Source organism: Coturnix japonica, chromosome 6 (assembly GCF_054131305.1).
Source record: "Coturnix japonica strain WE chromosome 6, WE-NBRP24, whole genome shotgun sequence".
NCBI classification, from domain to species: Eukaryota; Metazoa; Chordata; class Aves; order Galliformes; family Phasianidae; genus Coturnix; species Coturnix japonica.
Window position 1 is genome coordinate 18143038 of NC_140668.1, and position 19414 is coordinate 18162451.

Genomic DNA, 19414 nt, shown 5'->3' on the forward strand with positions numbered 1-19414 from the left:
CAGCTGCATCTGGGTGGTACATTGAATATGGTATGGCAGCATTTGTCTGAGCTGCAGACCGAAGTCACCTTGCACAAGTTATGGCTGCATTCGGTCTAGATGCAGCTGAATGGGGGGCACCCTGCACATGGCATGGCAGCATTGGCTGGGCTGTAGAGGGTGGGAACGTGGCAAATGGCAAGGCAGCATTGGGTTGATCTGCAGAATGAGGGCACCCTGCACTACTCATGGCAGCACTGGGCTGAGCTGCAGCTGGATGGAAGGCACCCTGCACATGGCATGGCAGCATTGTGCTGAGCTGCAGCTGGATGGGTCACGTCACTCCCATATATAAGAAGGGGAGCAGGGAGGACCCAAGGAACTACAGGCTGGTGAGTCTCACCTCTGTGCCTGGGAAGATCATGAAACAGATCCTGCTGGACAACATGCTCAATCACATAAAGAATGAGCATGTGATCTGAGACAGCCAGCACGGCTTCACCAGGGGAAGGTCATACTTACCTAATATTGTGGCCTTCTATGAAAGAGTGACAATGTTGGTGGACGAAGGGAAGGCAACCGATGTCATTTACCTGGACCTGAGCAAGGCCTTTGACATGGTCTCCCACCACATCCTCATCTCCAAATTGGAGGGAAGTGGATGTGATGGGTGGACAACTCGATGGATAAGCAATTGGTTGAAAGGCCGCAGACAGAGGGTGGTGGTCAATGGCTCTATGTCCAGGTGGAGGCCCTAACTAGCGGTGTCCCTCACGGGTCTGTCTTGGGACTGGTGCTCCTTAACATCTATATTAATGACATCGATGAGGGAGTGGAGTGCACCCTCAGCAAGTTTGCTGACAACACCAATCTGAGTGGTGCGGTTGATACGGTGGAAGGAAGGGATGCCATTCAGAGGGACCACGACAGGCTGGAAAGCTGGGCTCGGGTGAACCTAATGAGGTTCAACACAGCAAAGTGCAAGGTTTTGCACTTGGGCCGGAAGAACCCCAGGCACCTGTACAGGCTGGGAGGAGTTGTCCTTGAGAGCAGCTCGGCAGAGAAAGACCTGGGGGTCCTGATAGATGAGAAACTTAACATGAGCCAGCAGTGCGCTCTGGCAGCCTGGAAAGCAAATGGGATCCTGGGCTCCATCAGGAGAGGGGTGGTCAGCAGGGATAGGGAGGTGATTGTCCCTCTCTACTCTGCTCTTGTGAGGCCCCATCTGGAGTACTGTGTCCAGGTGTGGAGCCCTCAGTACAAAAAAGACATGGAGATTTTGGAAAGGGTCCAGAGGAGGGCCACAAAGATGATCAGGGGGCTGGAGCACCTCCCCTATGAGGACAGGCTGAGGGAGTTGGGTTTGTTCAGCCTGGAGAAGAGAAGGTTGCGGGGTGACCTCATTGCAGCCTTTCAATACCTGAAGGGTAATTGTTTAGTTTGTGGAAGATTGTGGAATTTTAGTTTGTGGAAACTGAAAAATTGTACTGTTTGATATGTGGGTTTTGAAGGGAATGGGACAAACTGCTTTGATGGTATAAGAAAGTGTAATTGCTATTGGTATACAGAAGTATAACTGAGGGTGTGTCAAAGTGTAACTGAAGGTACAAATAGTGAAATCGTGTTCAAAGGAAAAAGAGTTAAAGAGAAAGTGAGTTTATGTGTGCTGGTATGAGAGCAACCCCCTGTATTGTTTCCCCCCCCTTGCAATAACTCTTGGAGTGGGAGAGAGCCGGGTACGGAGACTGTTGCTGTAAGCAGCAAAAGGGGGAGGTGGGGAGGAGGGGGCAATGGAAGTGAGAATAGCCTTCATGTGCAGAGATGTAGGAAACCTGAAATCCCAGTGTTAGCACTGGACACCTGGAGAGAAGGAGGTGAAACTGAAATAGGATGTTAGTAGTTTTTGTAATGATGAGAGTTTGGAAAGTGAGAAAGTTTGGGACAGACACAGGCTGAAGGAGTAAGGACTGGCAAGGTATAACAGGGATGTCAGGACTGAAAAGAGGTGAACGATATGAAAACAAAACAAAACTGATTGACAGATAGTAAGGGAATTGGTGATAATAACAGCTGTTACTGTTGTGGTGCCAGAATAGGGCCGTAGGACCCAGAGATCCCCTCAGGGAGAGGTGGGGGGAGTGGGGGCTTGAAGTGCCCAGGGAGGGCTCCGCCCCACTGAAAGGAAAGCAGTGTGCAAACTGCAACGGGAAATTGCATCTAGGAAAGCAGGATAAAGAGATTTATTTTCTGGTGGATATGGGTGCTTCTTACTACTCATAGATGGTTTTGTAACAGTAATAGAAGCTACTGCCCAACAAGAAAAGGTTTACGTTTTTTTTTTGGATTAATTAAATATAAACTAAGTAGGAATACAGAAATTCTTGTACCTGCCAGGTTGCTCTGGCAAGAAATTTAATAAAACTGGAGCTAAGGGTCCAACAATATTGACTGTTTAAAAACTGTAAGTCTGACATTAGCACAAATGGGGAAAAACAATATTGTACCCCAGGAGTCACAGCAATATCAAACATGATGCACTTAGGGGTGTGGGCATCAGGGCCAAACATGAAGCCCTGAATAGAAGTTAAAAGCAAGAGATTGCCCAGTCAGGGTAAAGTGGTACCCTATAAGGATACATAACTGTAGAAGGATAGAAGACTTTCTGGAGTTTGGACTCCAATTTTGCAAAAATTTTTGATAGCAAGTGCTGTAGTTTGGTACAACACTTGAAGGCAAGTAATAGAATTGTTGAATGCATACACTCAGTGGTGGCAAATCCATGCACTTTATTAACCCAGTTAAGGAATGAATAGGTGGAGTTTACCTTCTGGATTTGAAGGATGTTTCTTCTGCCTGCTTTCTGTATCACGGCTTTACAAGTCGGTGTGCAGGTTTGGAGGAGCTATCCCCCTTGCACCCGGCGCTGCGCAACGCTGGAATAAACATACCTGCTTTACAACCAATCTCTGGATTATAGAGTTTGATTCCGCAAGTCAGCTAAACATTTGTGGTTGGTTTTTCTTTTCCCTAAACAAAGCAACCTGTTTTCTGCACTTGCTGTGCCTTACGAAAATGCACAGAAATTAGGCAAGCCTGAGACTCACCAAACACCACATGTGACATTTTGTAAAAGGTCAGTTTTGCAGCAGAGAACCACATATAATTATACCAAGTGTGCAACTACTTTTCCCATGCAGCAGCAGGCAGCAATGAGGCTGTTCTCATAATAAAAATACCATTTGAAAAGTAGTGTAATTAAGTGTATATCATGATGTACCCAGTAGCAACGAGAGCTCTGTTAACAGCTTCTGGAACAAGTAGATCACTCCCATCCCCTGCAATGACTTTGCCTCCAATATCGCATGGCTGATAAATTGCAGTCTTCTGGATATGAAATATTTGCAAGTAATTTGCAAACTGCAGCTAATCAGAACCGTCTTCCATATTGTCACCAACCACTTCAGGCAGCATTGTTCCATTTTGACATCTGGCTATGAGGCATTCATGCACGGCATTCACATACATAGGTCAATAAATAGGATGGAGGGTGATTTCAAGTACTTATGCTTCCATCAGTTTCTTCTGTGTACCTGTGCAGTAGCTGCCCATCTCACCTGGTAGGTACGAATGCTGTTTTCTACTCCAGGTCAATAAAAGCCTCCATGTTGACATCCACATGCAGATTTGTCCAGCTAACACCATGGAGAAAAGCTTCTAAAAGTCAGTTCAAGTTTTTAATGAGATTGCTGAGCAATAAACCACATGATTCCCATGATTTTTCACAGATTGTTTTCTGCAAACCTGGATCTCACAAGCCTACAAGCAAGGAGAAAGCTTATCGGCACAGCAACAAATAGTACGATTGTGGGTTTTTTTAAATACAATCAGTATATTGTTCTATCACCAGCTGCTTTTAAGGCAATTCACTCCCATCAAACTCTCAAATATTCACCCAAGTCGGCTTTCATCCATGTTTTTACCTCCTGAGCAATTGAATCTATAGGAACTATTGGACTTGGAGACAACACAAGGACATACTGCCAGCTGAGAACCTTTCAGCTAATTCATCCAACAGCATCTAAAGGTTCAAAGCTCACTGAGGGGGAGAACAGTATTTGGGATATTAGAATTCCCCCCAAATGTATTGGGTTTATTTTTCTAAGTTTATTAATTTAAAGCTGAATTTGCACAAGTGAGGGAAAGCACCTTGCTTCCACACTGAGGAATTGGCACCATCTTCTCTCCAAAGAAAATTCTTTAAAAAGGCCCAAAAATTAAGTATACATAAATATTAATGTGTATTCATGCTCTTCTCTCTGCCAGAGTTCTGCTAAGTACACCAGTCACGTGAAAAAAGCAAGCCAGGCCATCCTGAACAAGTACAGTTATTACTGCACAATGGGTAAATAGCAATCAGTCCTAGAGATACTGTTCCTATACAGGGGAGGCAAGACAAAAATAAATAAACCCTTAACCACAATAAAATCCAAACCCAGTTTAAGAAAGCTTGTATTTATTTCAGCCTCAATGGAGTCAGTTTGAAACTGTCAGAGAGACACTGTACACCTATATACAAATTTAAGAACACAACGGAGTAACTGTTACTGTTTATTAACAACCAGTTTTAATAATACGATAAAAGTATGTCCTGAGAAAGGGGAACAAACACGCTTCTTCAAGGTTTTTTAGCTGTTCTGGATCTCAGCCGTCGCTTGATGATCAGATGATCACTTTCCTTCTTTTGTTCCTCAGATTCCTGAAGAAAACATTTCAAAAGTTACTCATCTTTTCACACAAGACTGACAAGCTCTTCTTGACCCACGCAAACATATTTCTTCCCCTAAATGGATTTCAGAATGGAATTTGCTTATTATATTTTATTCAGAAAACTATGGGATACCGAGATCATTTTAATGATGTACAAAATCCTGTTTATCTTAAAAAAGCACACACATCTGAGGAAAGCCTGAAGGCAGCTTTCATTTTGAAATACTTGTTTTCAAAAGAGTATTATAATACTTGTTTTGTGAAACATGAAGCGTTCAGAAAACATTTTTAGCCTCAATCCCTGTAGCTATGACTTGCCCAGAATTTCAGTTCTCGGTTCAGTTCCATGTTCTCAGAACTACAGTGAGAGAAGAAATTGTCTCATCTTCTTCATCCTCTAACAAAAAAAAATAACATTTTGGTTTGTGCCCCTATCATTCGTCAAATCATCAAAAAATTCAGAGGGATATTACAGTATGGGCAAATGATCACTATGCTGAACAGAAAAAGGACTCTAATATAATTAAAAGATGCAGTTCCAACAGAGCAAGAATGTTCTTAGCACAATAGCTGCCGACAGAGTCATGAAACTGGCACATCAGATCCTTTGCAAGTTGGCTTAGACAGGAGATCATAGCTTAAGCATACCTAAAAAGCTGTCTAAGTTGTGCTCTAGAAAAGTGTGTAGTAGAATAATCCCACTTCGACACACTGAAATTATCTATGATTCCAAATTAGAAGACATCTCCGTGATTGCTACATCACCTACTTAGTAAACTGTAAGCCAGCCAAACACAGAGATCTTTGAGGACAAAATAAAACAGAACAGCAGGAAGACCAACAAGAATGACTTGGTAGAATAAAGAAATACCTCAGTACTTTCAACCTCCTCCTGCAAACAGATGAAACCTCCAGTCTGTTTGGACTCCTTAGTAGTTTATTTTAAGCCAAGACTACAGTATAATCGCTTACGGAAGAAGCAGGTATATCTAGAGGGCCAGAAACGACAGTGGAATACAGCTTCCTTTTGGATTGTTTTGGCTTGGTCTCTCCTTCTTCGAGACTTTCAGGTGCGTTTGATTTAGGAGAACTTACTGCTGACATCAGCTTCTTGGCTAGAAGAAATTTGTTTTGATACATAAACCAATCAACTTACTGGTTTTGTGAGTCTTTAAATCAATGAATGCAAAAAAAGCTTCGTAACAAACTTGGTTTATAAATGACACGTAAAATTTAAGTGAAAATACTCAGAAATTGTATTTGTTCATCAAGGCTCTTTATTGCTTCTATAGCTGAAAGAGTTTATAGCTTCAGGTACGGCAGCTTAAAGCACGCATTAAAATGGAGTATGAAAGACAATCATGGCTCAGAAGTCGCTGGAAGTCAGAAACTTCAGCAGGAGTTAAACAACAGGCCTAACTTTCGTGCTGACAGAAGCACAAGACAGAACCAACTTTCTCTGTATACTTGTAGGTTTTCACAAATGTAATAATGAATCTCTGAAGAGACGAATAAATGCATTTACTTCATAAATCAAAGGACAACTTAACATGGCAGACAAGTTCTCTAAGAACACATACATTAATAGCCTACAGCAGAAACAAGCCATTCTACAATGTCTAGAAAACATGGAATAAAACTTATTCTACACCAACCTTTAGAGTGCATAATAGAAGGAGAGCTTTGAATAAAATCTCCAACTTTTTGCAGTGTTTCATCCTTCTTTTTAGTCAGTCTTGAAGCATGTACTCGCTTTCTCAGGAAGTAGTCTTTTCCGGATTTCTGTTCAACAGAGATGTGAACATGTGAAACAAGAGCATTGTTTAAACTTCATTTTAGTTCAACGTTATTTTAAGTTGACATTTTGAGCTTTACTACTGACACCTCTGTTCATTATGCTGATGATACCACAACGGCAAGTAATGTAGACAATTTTATACCCTTTAGGGAGTTGTCAAAATCTCAGCTATTTCAAGGCATACGTTTCTTAAAGTTTCTTAATAAGGCAATAGTTTCTTTAAAAGTAGCTCCCAAGCTGTGGAGTTGTTTCTTACATAAGCTGTTCTAATTACATAAAACAAACAAACATACAAAACAGAAGACAACAGATGGGAAAAATCTACTACTCATACTCTGACCATGCCAAGGATACTGCTATCACATGTGAACATCTGCTTTTAATAACTGCCATGCATATTAATGATATGAACCTTAGTTTAATACAAGGGCTTCACTTACAAAAGCACACGATAATACACTAAAGCTTCTCTTCCCAACTATTCAGTGTGCAATATCCTTCCCTCCAAATCATTACACAGTACAGCCATTACACGCTCTGGGGACAGACTGACTTGCCCTTTGGTTAGCTTATGGAATTTAATAGGAAGAGCTCATAAGCATGTAAGATTCCCATTCAGGTATACACATAAGGATAAGACACTGCTTCTTTCGTGTGACCACACAATTACAGGAAGTCCCAAGCTAGCTTCAAAACTAGAACAAAAACCAACCATTTTCTCGTCACTTGCAGAGGGTGAATTAAAAGCCATGACAGATTTTGTATTTTTCGTGTTCTCACTTTTCACAAAATCCTGGGAAAATAAGACAAGTTTCAGCCATGATTCTTTTGGAAAGAACGACTGATGTCACAAAAGTGAACACTTTAAACACTTTTGCTAATAGTAGGGAAGTATTTGCTAGTGGTAACTATTCCACTGTAAATCAAATAATAAATAAGAATTCAATTATAAAACAGGACATTAAGATATCAGTATTAGACATCTCATGATGTCTAAAAAGCTGATTTATGTCTACAGGTTTCAAAGAAAATACACAATGGAGTTAAGAGAAATTCCCTTCTCTTAAACCATTATCACTGAGCTTGGCTATTAGTTTTGTTCATTAAAGCAGTTCATTGATTAAATTCTTCAACTACTTTACTGAGGTAGAAATAGCATTTTTTTAATGCTTAAATGAGAATGGTAAAAAGGCATCAGATATTTTGTTTTCTGTTGGGTCTAGGTCATACCTCATCCATGTCATCACTTCTTTTCTTTTTTGCCTTAGGCATTTTCACTCCTAAAGGTATCATGCTGCCGTGCTGCTTTATCTCCATCTTATCAGGTTGCAGAGGTGTCAGTGGGATTTCCAGCTCCGGTTTTGGGAACCGACTAGTTTTGCCATTTTCTGCGGACACTCCAGAAGAGTCGAGGACAGTTTCCAAATGCTCCTGATAGCACAGAAGAATTTTAAGTGCAAGTGTTAAGGTAGCCATGAGATTAAAAAGCTATAAAGCATCTGGAAAAGGATATGTAAGCATTCGATTTTCCTGCTGTAAGAACACTTGTAACAGAAGGAGTCTATTTCAGTTACAGCAGAGTTTTACCCTTCTTTCCTAGAACTTGTTACATTTAAAATTATTTCCAATCTATGATCACAAAAAAAGTTCTCCATGTTAAACTGAGCCTGATACTTTACAAGTCATTTTTTCTCAAGGGCACAGACAACTACACTTTTTTTTTAATAGAGAATGGTGGTAGAACTGACACGATTTTCTTCATCTCAACTCTGCTGCATCAGAACTGGGCAGGAACAGGAGCATTTGATTCAAGTGTTCGATTAACTTCCAGCTTAATCTTAGGGAATTTGCCCTTCCTCTTCTACACTAGAGATGTTATTTACATAAGTAAGGTCCAGCTGGCAAGGTGCAAGCCCAGTACAAGTCATTAAAGAACTCCATTGCTATCTTTTCCCTGGAGAGAATACAGACATTCAAGCAATGACACCGTACTTAAGCTGAAGGCTATCATGTACCTGCTCATGGTCAAATGGCAGCAAATGCACAGCTAAGTGACAGGGAAATGTCAGTATGCATTTCCCCAGCAGCACTTACTGTCCACAATCCACCCAATCCTGTTTTTCTCAACAGGAACAACAAAGTCAGAACTGAGATCACCTGGACTCCTCCTTCTCTATGGCAGGAATTCAGCTAGCATATCAAAAATGAGTTCAGATGCTGGTTGAACACATGGAAGACAGGCTGCAGGGGGCATCAGAAAATGGTAGATGGCTGCTTCTACTGCTGCTAGTAACTAGCAAACTCCAGTGTCCCAAACACAGACTAGCAGCTTTTACTACTTACACTGTTCCAACCCCCTGAGGGGAGTCTTCTTCCTCTCAAAAAGTTACCAAAGATTGTAGAAAGACAAAAAGTAGTCAGAGCCACTTTATCAGGCTCTGCTAAGAATCTGAATGGAGTATCACCACCCACTGTATTTCCAAGAATTAAGCTGGTTAATAAATACTTTGTTTTTAAAATATATGTAACTGCTATTTTATGAAAGTTAGCAATTAAAAACTTATATAGGAATGATTAACATCATCTGCTAACAAAACAATATCCAGAAATCCTGCAGAGGAAGAAAATAAGTTCAATTTGCTGTGCCCGTTTCAGTGGCTCCATGAATTTTTTCCAAGTAACTTATCTAATCATGAGCCACTTCATAAGCATTAACATGAGGAGAGTTTTCAACAGCACCTGACAAAAATTCATCACACAATTGTTTCAACAGCTTTTATTCCTATCAAAGGCTATAAAAACAGGTGATCTGATCACCTTGAAAGGGATAAATAAATTAAAACTTGGGAATTGTTTAGAGAACATGAGATCTTTTCCTACTCATTCCTTATCAAAAGCAATACAATCACAACATTTTCAGATCTGAAGTTTCATACTAACCTCAGATTCATTTAATGAAGTGAGGCTCCTAGTACATCGACGTGACAAATAATTGTCTTCAGCTTTGCATCTTAATGGAATACTTTCTCCAGTTTTAGTTTTGCTTTGTTGTTTCCTAGGCTGTAAATATTTAAAAGGAGTAAAGATTAGGCCATGCATTAGACCTCCAAAATATCTCGAGTTTTCTAAAGTTACAGTGTAAAACCTCAAGCTCAGACGCCACATGAACACGTAAGCTGAAACACAGCACAAGTGTGGGAAGGTAGTAACATCTATTCATTGTGTGATCTTCAGATACACCCTACTGGATCTCACTAACAGTCTCAGGCAGTATTCTGCCTCCAAAAGAGAGAAAGCGAGACATTATTTAGGGACAAAATCTGTAACGCTGGTCGTTTTGTCATCCATTCCCCCCATACTCTGCATGCTCACAGCTGCTATGTTAGAACACCAAAGGCTAAACCTCTGCCTAATCTTCAGCATCCACATACGAATACATGGAAAACTGCATGGAAAAGTTCCATAATGTACACAGAGAGATGGTGTTCTAGTAAATAAAATAGTTTTGAGAAGATGAGAGCTCATGTTTGAGTGGAAGACAAAAAGAACCAACAAGTACTCATCACTGAATATGTAGTTAAAGGACTATATGCTAAGAAAAATGATTCCAGCTCCAGTATCTCCTAGGAAAACAGAAGAACAAAAAGGGGTTAACAAGATGTTAAGTACTGACTTTCTATAAATATAATCATACCTTTTCATTTACAGAGTCATTCCTTCTACTTTGTCTTTCTTCAAGTAAAGGTATTTCTGGCAAACACTGAGGGCTACTGTGGTTAATGCGTTGTTTTAATTCCTTTATAAAGTCATCTTTGTCAGCCAGTTCTTTTCTTAACTCTTCTATCACAGTTGCATTATCCTAATAAACAGTAAAAACTGCTGAGTTGTGGGATTGGCAAAAGGAATTAACACACACAAGCAGTATTGCAATTACTTAGTAGCATCAGTTTTAGAAGTGCAGGCTAGAACACTTAACTATTCAAGAACAGTAACATTTCACGGATTTGTACGGTCACTGTTACAAGTGCAGTAGTCACAGAATTGCCTGGGAAGTTGTAATACAATATATTTTGATTCTTCTATTTTACTTATGTGCTTCAGCCTTCATCTCTCTTAAGATACAATAACCCGAGCTTTTATTTGTTCCCAAATCCTCGGTACTGTGAGAAAGTCGGCAGTTGTAGGGGAAGTTTTGCTATGAGAACATCTTTCTTCTCAGAGAAAGTGAATCCAAACATTCTCAAAAGAGCACAACTCATTTAGTCTTCTGTTTAGCTTCTGAAATTCTACGCTATGGCTTAGATTGGCTATCCTGATTAAAAGCTGGATGTTGAAATAAGAAATGCAACTTCCAGAGATCATCCCCCCTCTGCTTTTTGATGCTTCCCTTAATCTCTCTCCACATCCCCTTCTGTCTTTTCATGCCATTGTAGATACTACCTCAGAGAAAGCAAAGAAAGTAAGAAACCTGAGACAGAACTACTGTCTGAGTATTGAGTCTAGCTTGGGATCCGGAAATGCTGTGAATTATCAGAAAAAGCTACAGATGTCCAGTCTGACTGTAGGATCATAAGCATCAAACTGACATCTGCTTATCTGAACTACTGAAAAAATTGAAATTTTAGTAATTAACAGAAATTCTGTTTCTGAAGAACAAAAATAAAAGCTGGTGCTTTTTTTGGTTAGTTGCACATGATGTCAATACGACAGTGTTCAAGAACAGAACCACACCCAGAATACAAAGAGCAGGTACAGGAGTCTTACAGAATTTATGGGTAGCTAATCAGGTAGGAGGAAAGGAGAGCTGACCTTGCTTGAATCCTTTAAGGCAGATTGTCTCAGTTCTGCTATTTCTGTCTCTTTTTGTATGACATTAGAAGCCAAAGTTTTGAGCTGTTCTTCCAAAGCTTCTACTAACTGATCTCTCTCCTCACGCCACTTTTGAAGATTATGGTCCTTTTCCTCCAGCTCCTGTATTTCATGATGAAAGAAAAGCATACACAGTAGAAACAAGCAGAATCTTTAAGACAGCCTAGAATTAATAAGTTTTTCATATAGCATAAATAAGGACTCAAGCTGATAAAAAGAGTTTATGGTAAGACATTTCAATTAACATATCGTTACATGCATGTATTACATATGTATTTACTATGCAGATTATTGTATTTAAAGCAATCTGCCAGTGCTCTGTAGTGACTAATTATTTGAATATCTTTCATGGTCTACCACTAATTTCAGTTGGCCACTTTCATTTTGCTCCAATTTTTTTTTTTTTTTTTTGACCTTTTTCCTGTTGCTTGGAAAACCTGCATCATTCATTTAATAAAAATTAAGAGCAAGAAAAATACCTGTTTAAGTTGTTGGATAGAATAGTCTTTATAATCCAGCTCATCCTTAAACTGGTTATTAATCCTTTCAAGTTCTTCCATCTTGTTCCTGAGGGATTCCTCCACAGAACGCATCGTGGACACCTGTAATGTAAGCACAGCTCACGGTTCATTAAAAGACTTCTGTAATCCAACCTGGCCAAATACTTCTTTGTTAAATAAAGAGGAATTCACAAACAAGTGCTGAGTAGGAAAACGACAGCAAGTGCAAGGTTACCAAGGAAGACATGAATTCATTTTTAAGCTTCAATTTTCCACCCCAAGCACACCCAATAAACTTTCAGACTAAGATCCTGCAAAATGGGTTTTAAGATATCTACTTGTTTAATAATTAAATTTTAACTATTAACATCACTGAAGCTGAAATTGAAGAAAAAAAATATACATGCTTATATTAAAGAGCCTCTGGAAATTAGTCTATTTCTCTTCAAGTAAATAGCATTCTTCTTCCCAGTTATCAGCGTTTTTTCACAAGACTTAGGTTTTAGGCTTTGGAGTTACCACGGATACCAATGGCAAGTCACCAGTAACGTAGAGATAATAACAAGTCCCCTCCAGAGGCAGATTAGCTATTCTCTTCACAAACCTTATTCCAGACTACCAACCAACTTTACTTTCCTCTGTTCATTATCTATGTGAAACCATGTTTTAACTTCTGGTCCCCTCTAGAGCTTCAATGGCAACTTTACCTAAGATTTGCTGCTAGCCACACTAGTGTGAAATTTCCAGCTTCATAGTTAAAGTTTGAGAAGTTTTAACAGCAGAAAGCCAAGCATAATCTTACAGAAAAAAATATCTCAGTTGACTACAAACCTCGCTTTGTACTTGCTGAATTTGTTTCTCGGCATCAGAATGTTTGTCTTTTAGATCTGCATACTCTTCTTCTTTCCTCTGCAAATCTTTTTTCAGATTCAGTACAAGGGCAGAACTCTCAGAAAGAATATTTTCTAGCCTTATGTTAAAAATAAAGACACAAAGAACATTACTGTTACACATCTCATGGAAACAGCAATTACAGCTTAATCCATGCCCTGCCTGTTGGTTTCTATTTGTAAATAGACTCTTAAATCTATCTAGAACAGTGACAAGATTTAAACAATTACTTTTGAATTTCAGCTTGCTTCTCATAATCAGATGCTGAAGCAATAAATTATTCAGATGCTATTCTGAGGGATGTACAACAAAACCACCAGAAATCCCCATATTATTCTTCATTTCCTTGCACACTCCTGTTTTCCCTTGGAACTCAAGTAGCATACCAAAGCATCCTAAAGTAGTAGTTTGGCCATTGATAAGCATGCAGATGCATTAAGTCGAAGGGATGTTCCCATTAACTATTTTTAACTCTAGTTCATTCTCAAAGGGCTCTAAGTTAACTCAGTGGTTACTTACGATTCTATACGTTGCACTTTCTCCATTTCACTCTTTTCCTTTTCCCGAAGAGAATGTTTCATCTGCTCCAAGCTGTTTTTCAGCTGCATAACTTCTTGAATCAGATTTGTTTCTTTGCTACTTAACTCTTCAACCTTTTTGTCTGCATTAGCAGACTTCTCCTGCAGAGTTGCTGTAACTGTCTCCAGATTAACAATAATAGATTCTTTTTCTTTAAGTAATTCATTGAGTTTTGACACATTGTCTTCCATTGTCTTGGAAGCCTCCAGGCGATATTCAAGCTCTCTTTTTACCTCACAGTTGGCAACTTCCTCCTGAAATTGTGCAATCACTCTCTGATCTTCTGCAGTCTTTTCTTCAAAGTCCTGAGTTTTCTTTTCTATTTGCTCATGTAACTGATTCACAAGATCATCTTCCTGACTAGTGTGAGTTGTAATCTCACATAGCTTCATTACAAGTTGACGATTATGATTTTCAGCATTATTCAGTCCCGCCTTTAGGTTTTCATTGTCTTGAAGCAGTGCTTTGATGTGCTGACTTTTTTGTGAGGAAACATCAACAATACTTCTGCATACTTCCCAAATCCTTTCAAGACTATAGTTAAAGGAGAGGTCCTGCACAAGATCTGAGATGGAAGTAGTCTGTGACTGAGTGCATGCAGAACTAATTTGAGATGTCCCTGGCTCATCTTTTTCAGAGTCTGAGGAATCCTTTACACTGACAAAGTCAGTACCGATGGCGTGAAACTCTAAGTGACATTTGTATAATTCATCTAATTTGGTCCGCATTTCTTTTACTTGTGACACTTTATCAATTATATATTCTTTGGCAACTTCTATGTTGTTAGTTAGTTGGGCATTTTTGTTTTCAAGTGTCATATTTATAGATTTCTGTTCATCCAGTTCAGAAGCAATTTCCCGATAGTCAGCTTGACCCTGCAGAATTTGTTCACAGAGGGCATCAGCTGTTTCTTCAGAAAAAGAAAGCTCAATACGCAGGCTTGTTACCTGCTTACTGAAATCTTCTTTTTTATTTTTTTCTCTTCTGCATTGTTCTTCAAGCACAGTTAAATGACGTTCCAAGATTTCAGTTCTTTCCCTCAGTGCTAGTACTTCCTTTCGGTACGCGGAGCACTTTTGTTTCATGTGTTCAATTGTCCTTTGCTCTACAGTGTTCTTTTTCTTTCTCTCATTTACAACTACTGTAAAACAAACAAACAAACAAACCAAAAAAAAAAGGGGAAAAGGAATGTAGCTCAGATTGATTAAAATCATTATTACATAGCAGTTCACAACACCAAGTAGCAACTTCTAAGTGAAAAACTGTCACAAATATGCAAGCCATACCCTCACATCACATAGTATTTGATACTAGTGAAGGAATTAAAGTCCTCTGAACACGTAATCAGGTGCCTCAGATTTCTATACAGAATTAACAGCAAAAGGTTTTCAGTCTGGAAGAACACTTTTACCATGGCACTACTCAAACCTTCCACTCCACACCAGTAGAAAATCTAATTAGATTTAAGAAACATGGGAACGAGATAGATAATTCACAGCTATATTCTTTCTATCTTCCGTGCTTCAGCAATCCCTATAAGGCAGCCAGGAATCACTCCATCTACATCTAAATGGTAGATAAACAGTTCTCTAAGAAATTTCATTCAAACTCACAGTCCTCTTACTTTCAAAAGAAAGATAAAACTGGACAAGTTGATCACTTAAGAGTTGATATCTGTCTCTCTTATTCAGTTGATCTCTAAACAAAATATGAGGATTCCTACTTCTGTCCACACTTACTCTTTTGCATATAAAGTTCACTCATAAAGTTGTACAAATTTGCAGATTCAAGTTTCCATAAATATTCCATTAGCTTGGGGCTGTTTTTTTCTTTAACAGGTGAGCAATTAGCTAAAATCACATGCATTTTCTTTCTATCAAAAGCAACTTCTGCTGTATTTCATCATTGCTTTAGAATCCAGTTATGTCCATTCCATAATATGCATACTTTAAGTATTAAAAAAAATAAATATAAGTCAAGACTTACTAGGGATTGGGTCACCACAACAATATATTCAATGGTGATTCTTGTACAGTCCTTTTATTACTACAATGCAGAATTTTATAGTGCCCATGTGCAGCCTGCATTACATACAGATTCACATGTACTGCATGGAAACAGCCTCTTAACTCATCTAAGGAGTTTTATATACAGCCCTCAACTGATTTAAAAGTCATACTGAAGAAACAGCAGTGGCATATTCCACCCCAAACCAGGTTTTGGGTTTTGACTGCTCACCCAGCAACACTAGTGAGGGGAATATGATTTATAAGTAATCTGAACACTTTATGCTGAAAACAACAAGCAAGCACTAAAGCAAGATAAATAAGACTAGGGAGAAGATGTGTAATGTTCAGTCTAGAAGCTCCTTACACAGGAAGTAGGGAAAAAGCATTATTACAGAGCATAGGAAACAAGACCTAAAAGCTCAGAGAATGGTGTAAATACCCTGAACTTGAAGCTGAGATAACCTAGCATCTCCTAAAACACTTTTGCTCGTGCTACTTATATAACTAATTCTACAAAAGAACCAGCACAACATACCTGTGCTCATTGTTCTACTGTGTATATTTAACATAGCTAAAGAATATAGAGTTTTTTGAAATTGGACGCTATTAATACTCACAAATAGAAGAAAATTTTAACATGATTGAATACTCAGTACTTCTTAACAGAAAACTTCATGCTGACATTGTGACTATCAGCTACCCATTTTAATTCCCATGTGGAGTATTGCTGTCATTAATTTTTAAATGAGAGCTTTGGTCATATGATTAGAACAAACCCATTACTATTTGGAGTATGGAGGAGTCCACATCCCTCCCTCAGTCTCTGGTAAGATGCTTATATGTGATGCCATTCAGTGGTCACATTAGGATTCAATATTTATGCCAAATAAAGGCAGCAGGGACAAATCATCCAAGAACAGCATCTCATCCAAAGAAGGCCTTGACTTTCTCCCTTGCACATATTTTGCAAGAGGAATACAAGAAAGGAAGGGAATACAGCTAAGTTTTAGATTTTCCCTTCTACATTGTATATGCCTTCCGTAATTCTAGGAACACTGATGCTCAGCTGTGCCCAGAAGTGAAGTTAAATGCATCAGAGCTTATCCAAACCATTTTGCTCAAATATTGCCCATGAGCGAGCAATTAGCAGGTCGTCAACAATTTTGATAGTTGCTTCAGGTAAAACAAAACAAACAAACAAAAAAAAGCACTTGAGCAGCTGATGCTACTCAGAAAATCAGCAACAGCAGTTGAAACAATCCTACAGAAACTGCTTTAAAACTATTACTAAATCTGCAAGTGCATCAACAGATGAGGAAAAAGCAGCAAAAAGGAAAAAAATAGTGCAAAAAACTTTTATTCTTAAGCATTCAAAAATGAACAGCATAGGACCTTCTGAAAAAGGGATATTTACATAACAGTTACTTCTATTTACAGTTTAACACAGTGGCTTTTCTCCTTATACCATAAGGTACGCGCTTCACAGCCTTTTGCTTCCGATCCGGAATAGGAAGCAATTTATTGTTTTGGAAGACACCCTGTTCAACGATGGAAGAAACTGTACCTTTCTTTGGAGGTGGCTCTTCCACAGTAGGCTTATCCTCGTCAGTACTGTGCTTTCTTCCCACTTCCAACTCAGTTTTCTCTTGTTTCAGTGCTTTAACTGAAAGCACTGAAAATTGGCTGCTTTCAGTTCCTTTATTAGTGTTCTCTTCTGCCGGTTCTGCTTTAATGGCAGTTAAATGGTAGGTAGTCTTTTCCTGTATTGATATAAGATCAGTTACATTGAAGCTTAACAAAAGGAGCACTTAAGTCTCAGTAATCTTCTGTAGGCAAATATTTACACAAAGCCATACAGCTAAAATATTTACCCGGTGACTCTATAGACATCAGTTACAAATCTCAATAGCAGACAGAACAAGTACACCTTCAGATAATGACAAGTGCAATACTCGGTAGAGTATACAAGGGAAAGCAGGAGCCTAGCAGGTTACAAAGTAAAAGACTTGCACACAATCAAGAGTTTACCAGTTTATCAAAGAATTTCCTGTTTCCAAGAAGTCAACAAAATTACAAACATGGTCAAAGAGCAAATGGTCAGCTCTCATACAAGTTCATCACATCACACTTCTGCTAAGCTGCTAAAATCACTTTCATCGTGACAGATATAATCCAACCTTAAAGCTTAGTCAGCTCTGTCACGCATATTTTAGATTGTGTCCTTGACCACAAGCGAAGCTTCCTTACTTACAAGATGACGATTGTTAAGCCATGCTGGCACTGCCAAGGACTGATTATTCATCTTTAGTAGCTTATGAAAAGAAAAGCCTCAGAAGTGTTCAGGCCACACAATCTCACAGATAGAGTTGGAGCCTTGTTCTTGGAAGAAGTAATAGGTGAGGACATGACTACTCATCACAGTCAGCTTTAATACCATGGAAATACTAAGTTGCAGTGATGCAGACAGTCAAAGATTTAGAAGGGTCAAGTTGCTAAGCTTACAAGGTTAGAGATCTGAGTGACAGAATTAACTATAAATGTTTTCAGAGCTACTTCAGGCTACCAAACATCAAAAAATGAACAAAAACCACCAGAAGTGGTATGCACACATACTTAATCAAGCTAGTCTTCACATATTCAGTAGCTCGCAGTACATTAGTCAGGATAAAGTTTTATGGACTGCATAGAACGTGGAGATATCCTGACCATTCATACTCGTACTTCCAACTCTACTCAACATACTTTTACTGTTGCTCTTCCTCTGATGTAGGAGTGTGAGGCAGGAGTTAGTGGAACACACTGATATTTTTGTTGTTTGTGTTAACAACAACTACCTTCAGATAAATTTGAATTGTTTACAATTTCAAGCGAGTACCAGCTACATACAGAAAATCAGTTTTCCAAAAATGTGTTGATTACAAGCATAGAATTAGTGTTTTTCTTTTTTTGTATAAGGATACGGAGATGTGTAAAACTCACATAATCTTTTACTTTTTCTTCTAAATGAGATTTTAAGTCTTGTAGCTCTGTAATAATGTCATCTTTCTGCACCACGATGTCCATTAGCTCTCGAATCCTTTCATTTTGTGCATTCATTTTCTTGGAAATAAAAAATAAAAAAAATTCAGTCATCAGTTTCTAATGTAGTGTTAAGTAGCTGAATTACACAATGCATTAAAGGCAAATTCAGTTAAGCTAAGCTCGGTAAGAAATCTATTAATGGAGCCTACTGGAATAGCATTTCAAGCTACCACAAGTTGGTATTAAAACAATTTTACACAACATCTTCTTGATAAAGTTACCTCAGTTGCTTCTTTAAGTTGCTCAACAGACTCATCCAATTTAATCATCTGCATTTCAAAGTCTGTAACACACAGAAAAGGTTGTATTACATAAGTAACCAATAGATAGTTTATTAAGTAATCAATTTTTCCAGATATTCTAATGTTTAGGTAGCTTTTGAACAGATTAATTAATTTGCATGTGGTCTTCACTTATTTGGAGTGATTCAAAAGTTTTCTATATTTCTTGGAACGAAAACATTGCATCAACAAGACATAAAGAAGAGTAGAGATTACAATATAAAAGTAAAAATCAAGATATAGACATTTAACCCCATACTTACGAAAGCGTAAAGCTGCTAGTTGCAGTTTAAAGGAGAGGGGGAAAAAAGAAAAGAAATAACCAAAAACCGTGGAATTGCTGAACCTGAATATACACAAGGAACAAACTATCACTTATCTACAGGCTATGGTTCCAAAGGTAGAACATCTCCTCTAATTCCTACTCAAACTGGTTATTTCTCTTTTAGATTAATGACTATTTCTGTCTTCTGCCTTTCACATCGCATAACTCACCTTTGTTCTTCTGCATCAGCTCTTCTTCAGTTTTAAGTAGTTTGCTATTTTTCTCTGTTAGCTCTTCTTTGGTCTCCATCAGTTCAAAGTTAGTTTTCTCCAGCTGCTTTTCAAACCAGCCAATATCTTCCTTCGGGTCCTCCAGGGATACAATGGAACTATGTG

The 19414-nt window shown here is 38.6% G+C and overlaps 2 protein-coding genes across 2 annotated transcripts; both read right to left on the reverse strand.

Moving 5' to 3' along the window:
* Window positions 1-4475: 4475 nt before the first annotated feature.
* LOC146760427 (kinesin-like protein KIF20B) lies at window positions 4476-6560 on the reverse strand. The gene is made up of 3 exons (XM_085551594.1): window positions 6402-6560; window positions 5719-5861; window positions 4476-4735 (listed from the first exon to the last, which is right to left on the reverse strand). The coding sequence occupies exons 1-3, from the start codon at window positions 6412-6414 to the stop codon at window positions 4655-4657; spliced, it is 237 nt and encodes a 78-aa protein (XP_085407720.1). The 5' UTR covers window positions 6415-6560; the 3' UTR covers window positions 4476-4654.
* A 6151-nt stretch (window positions 6561-12711) lies between these two features.
* On the reverse strand, window positions 12712-18577 carry LOC146760428 (kinesin-like protein KIF20B). Its single transcript, XM_085551436.1, has 4 exons — window positions 18372-18577; window positions 16957-17152; window positions 13324-14524; window positions 12712-12883 (listed from the first exon to the last, which is right to left on the reverse strand). The coding sequence occupies exons 1-4, from the start codon at window positions 18522-18524 to the stop codon at window positions 12712-12714; spliced, it is 1722 nt and encodes a 573-aa protein (XP_085407562.1). The 5' UTR covers window positions 18525-18577.
* Window positions 18578-19414: the final 837 nt, after the last annotated feature.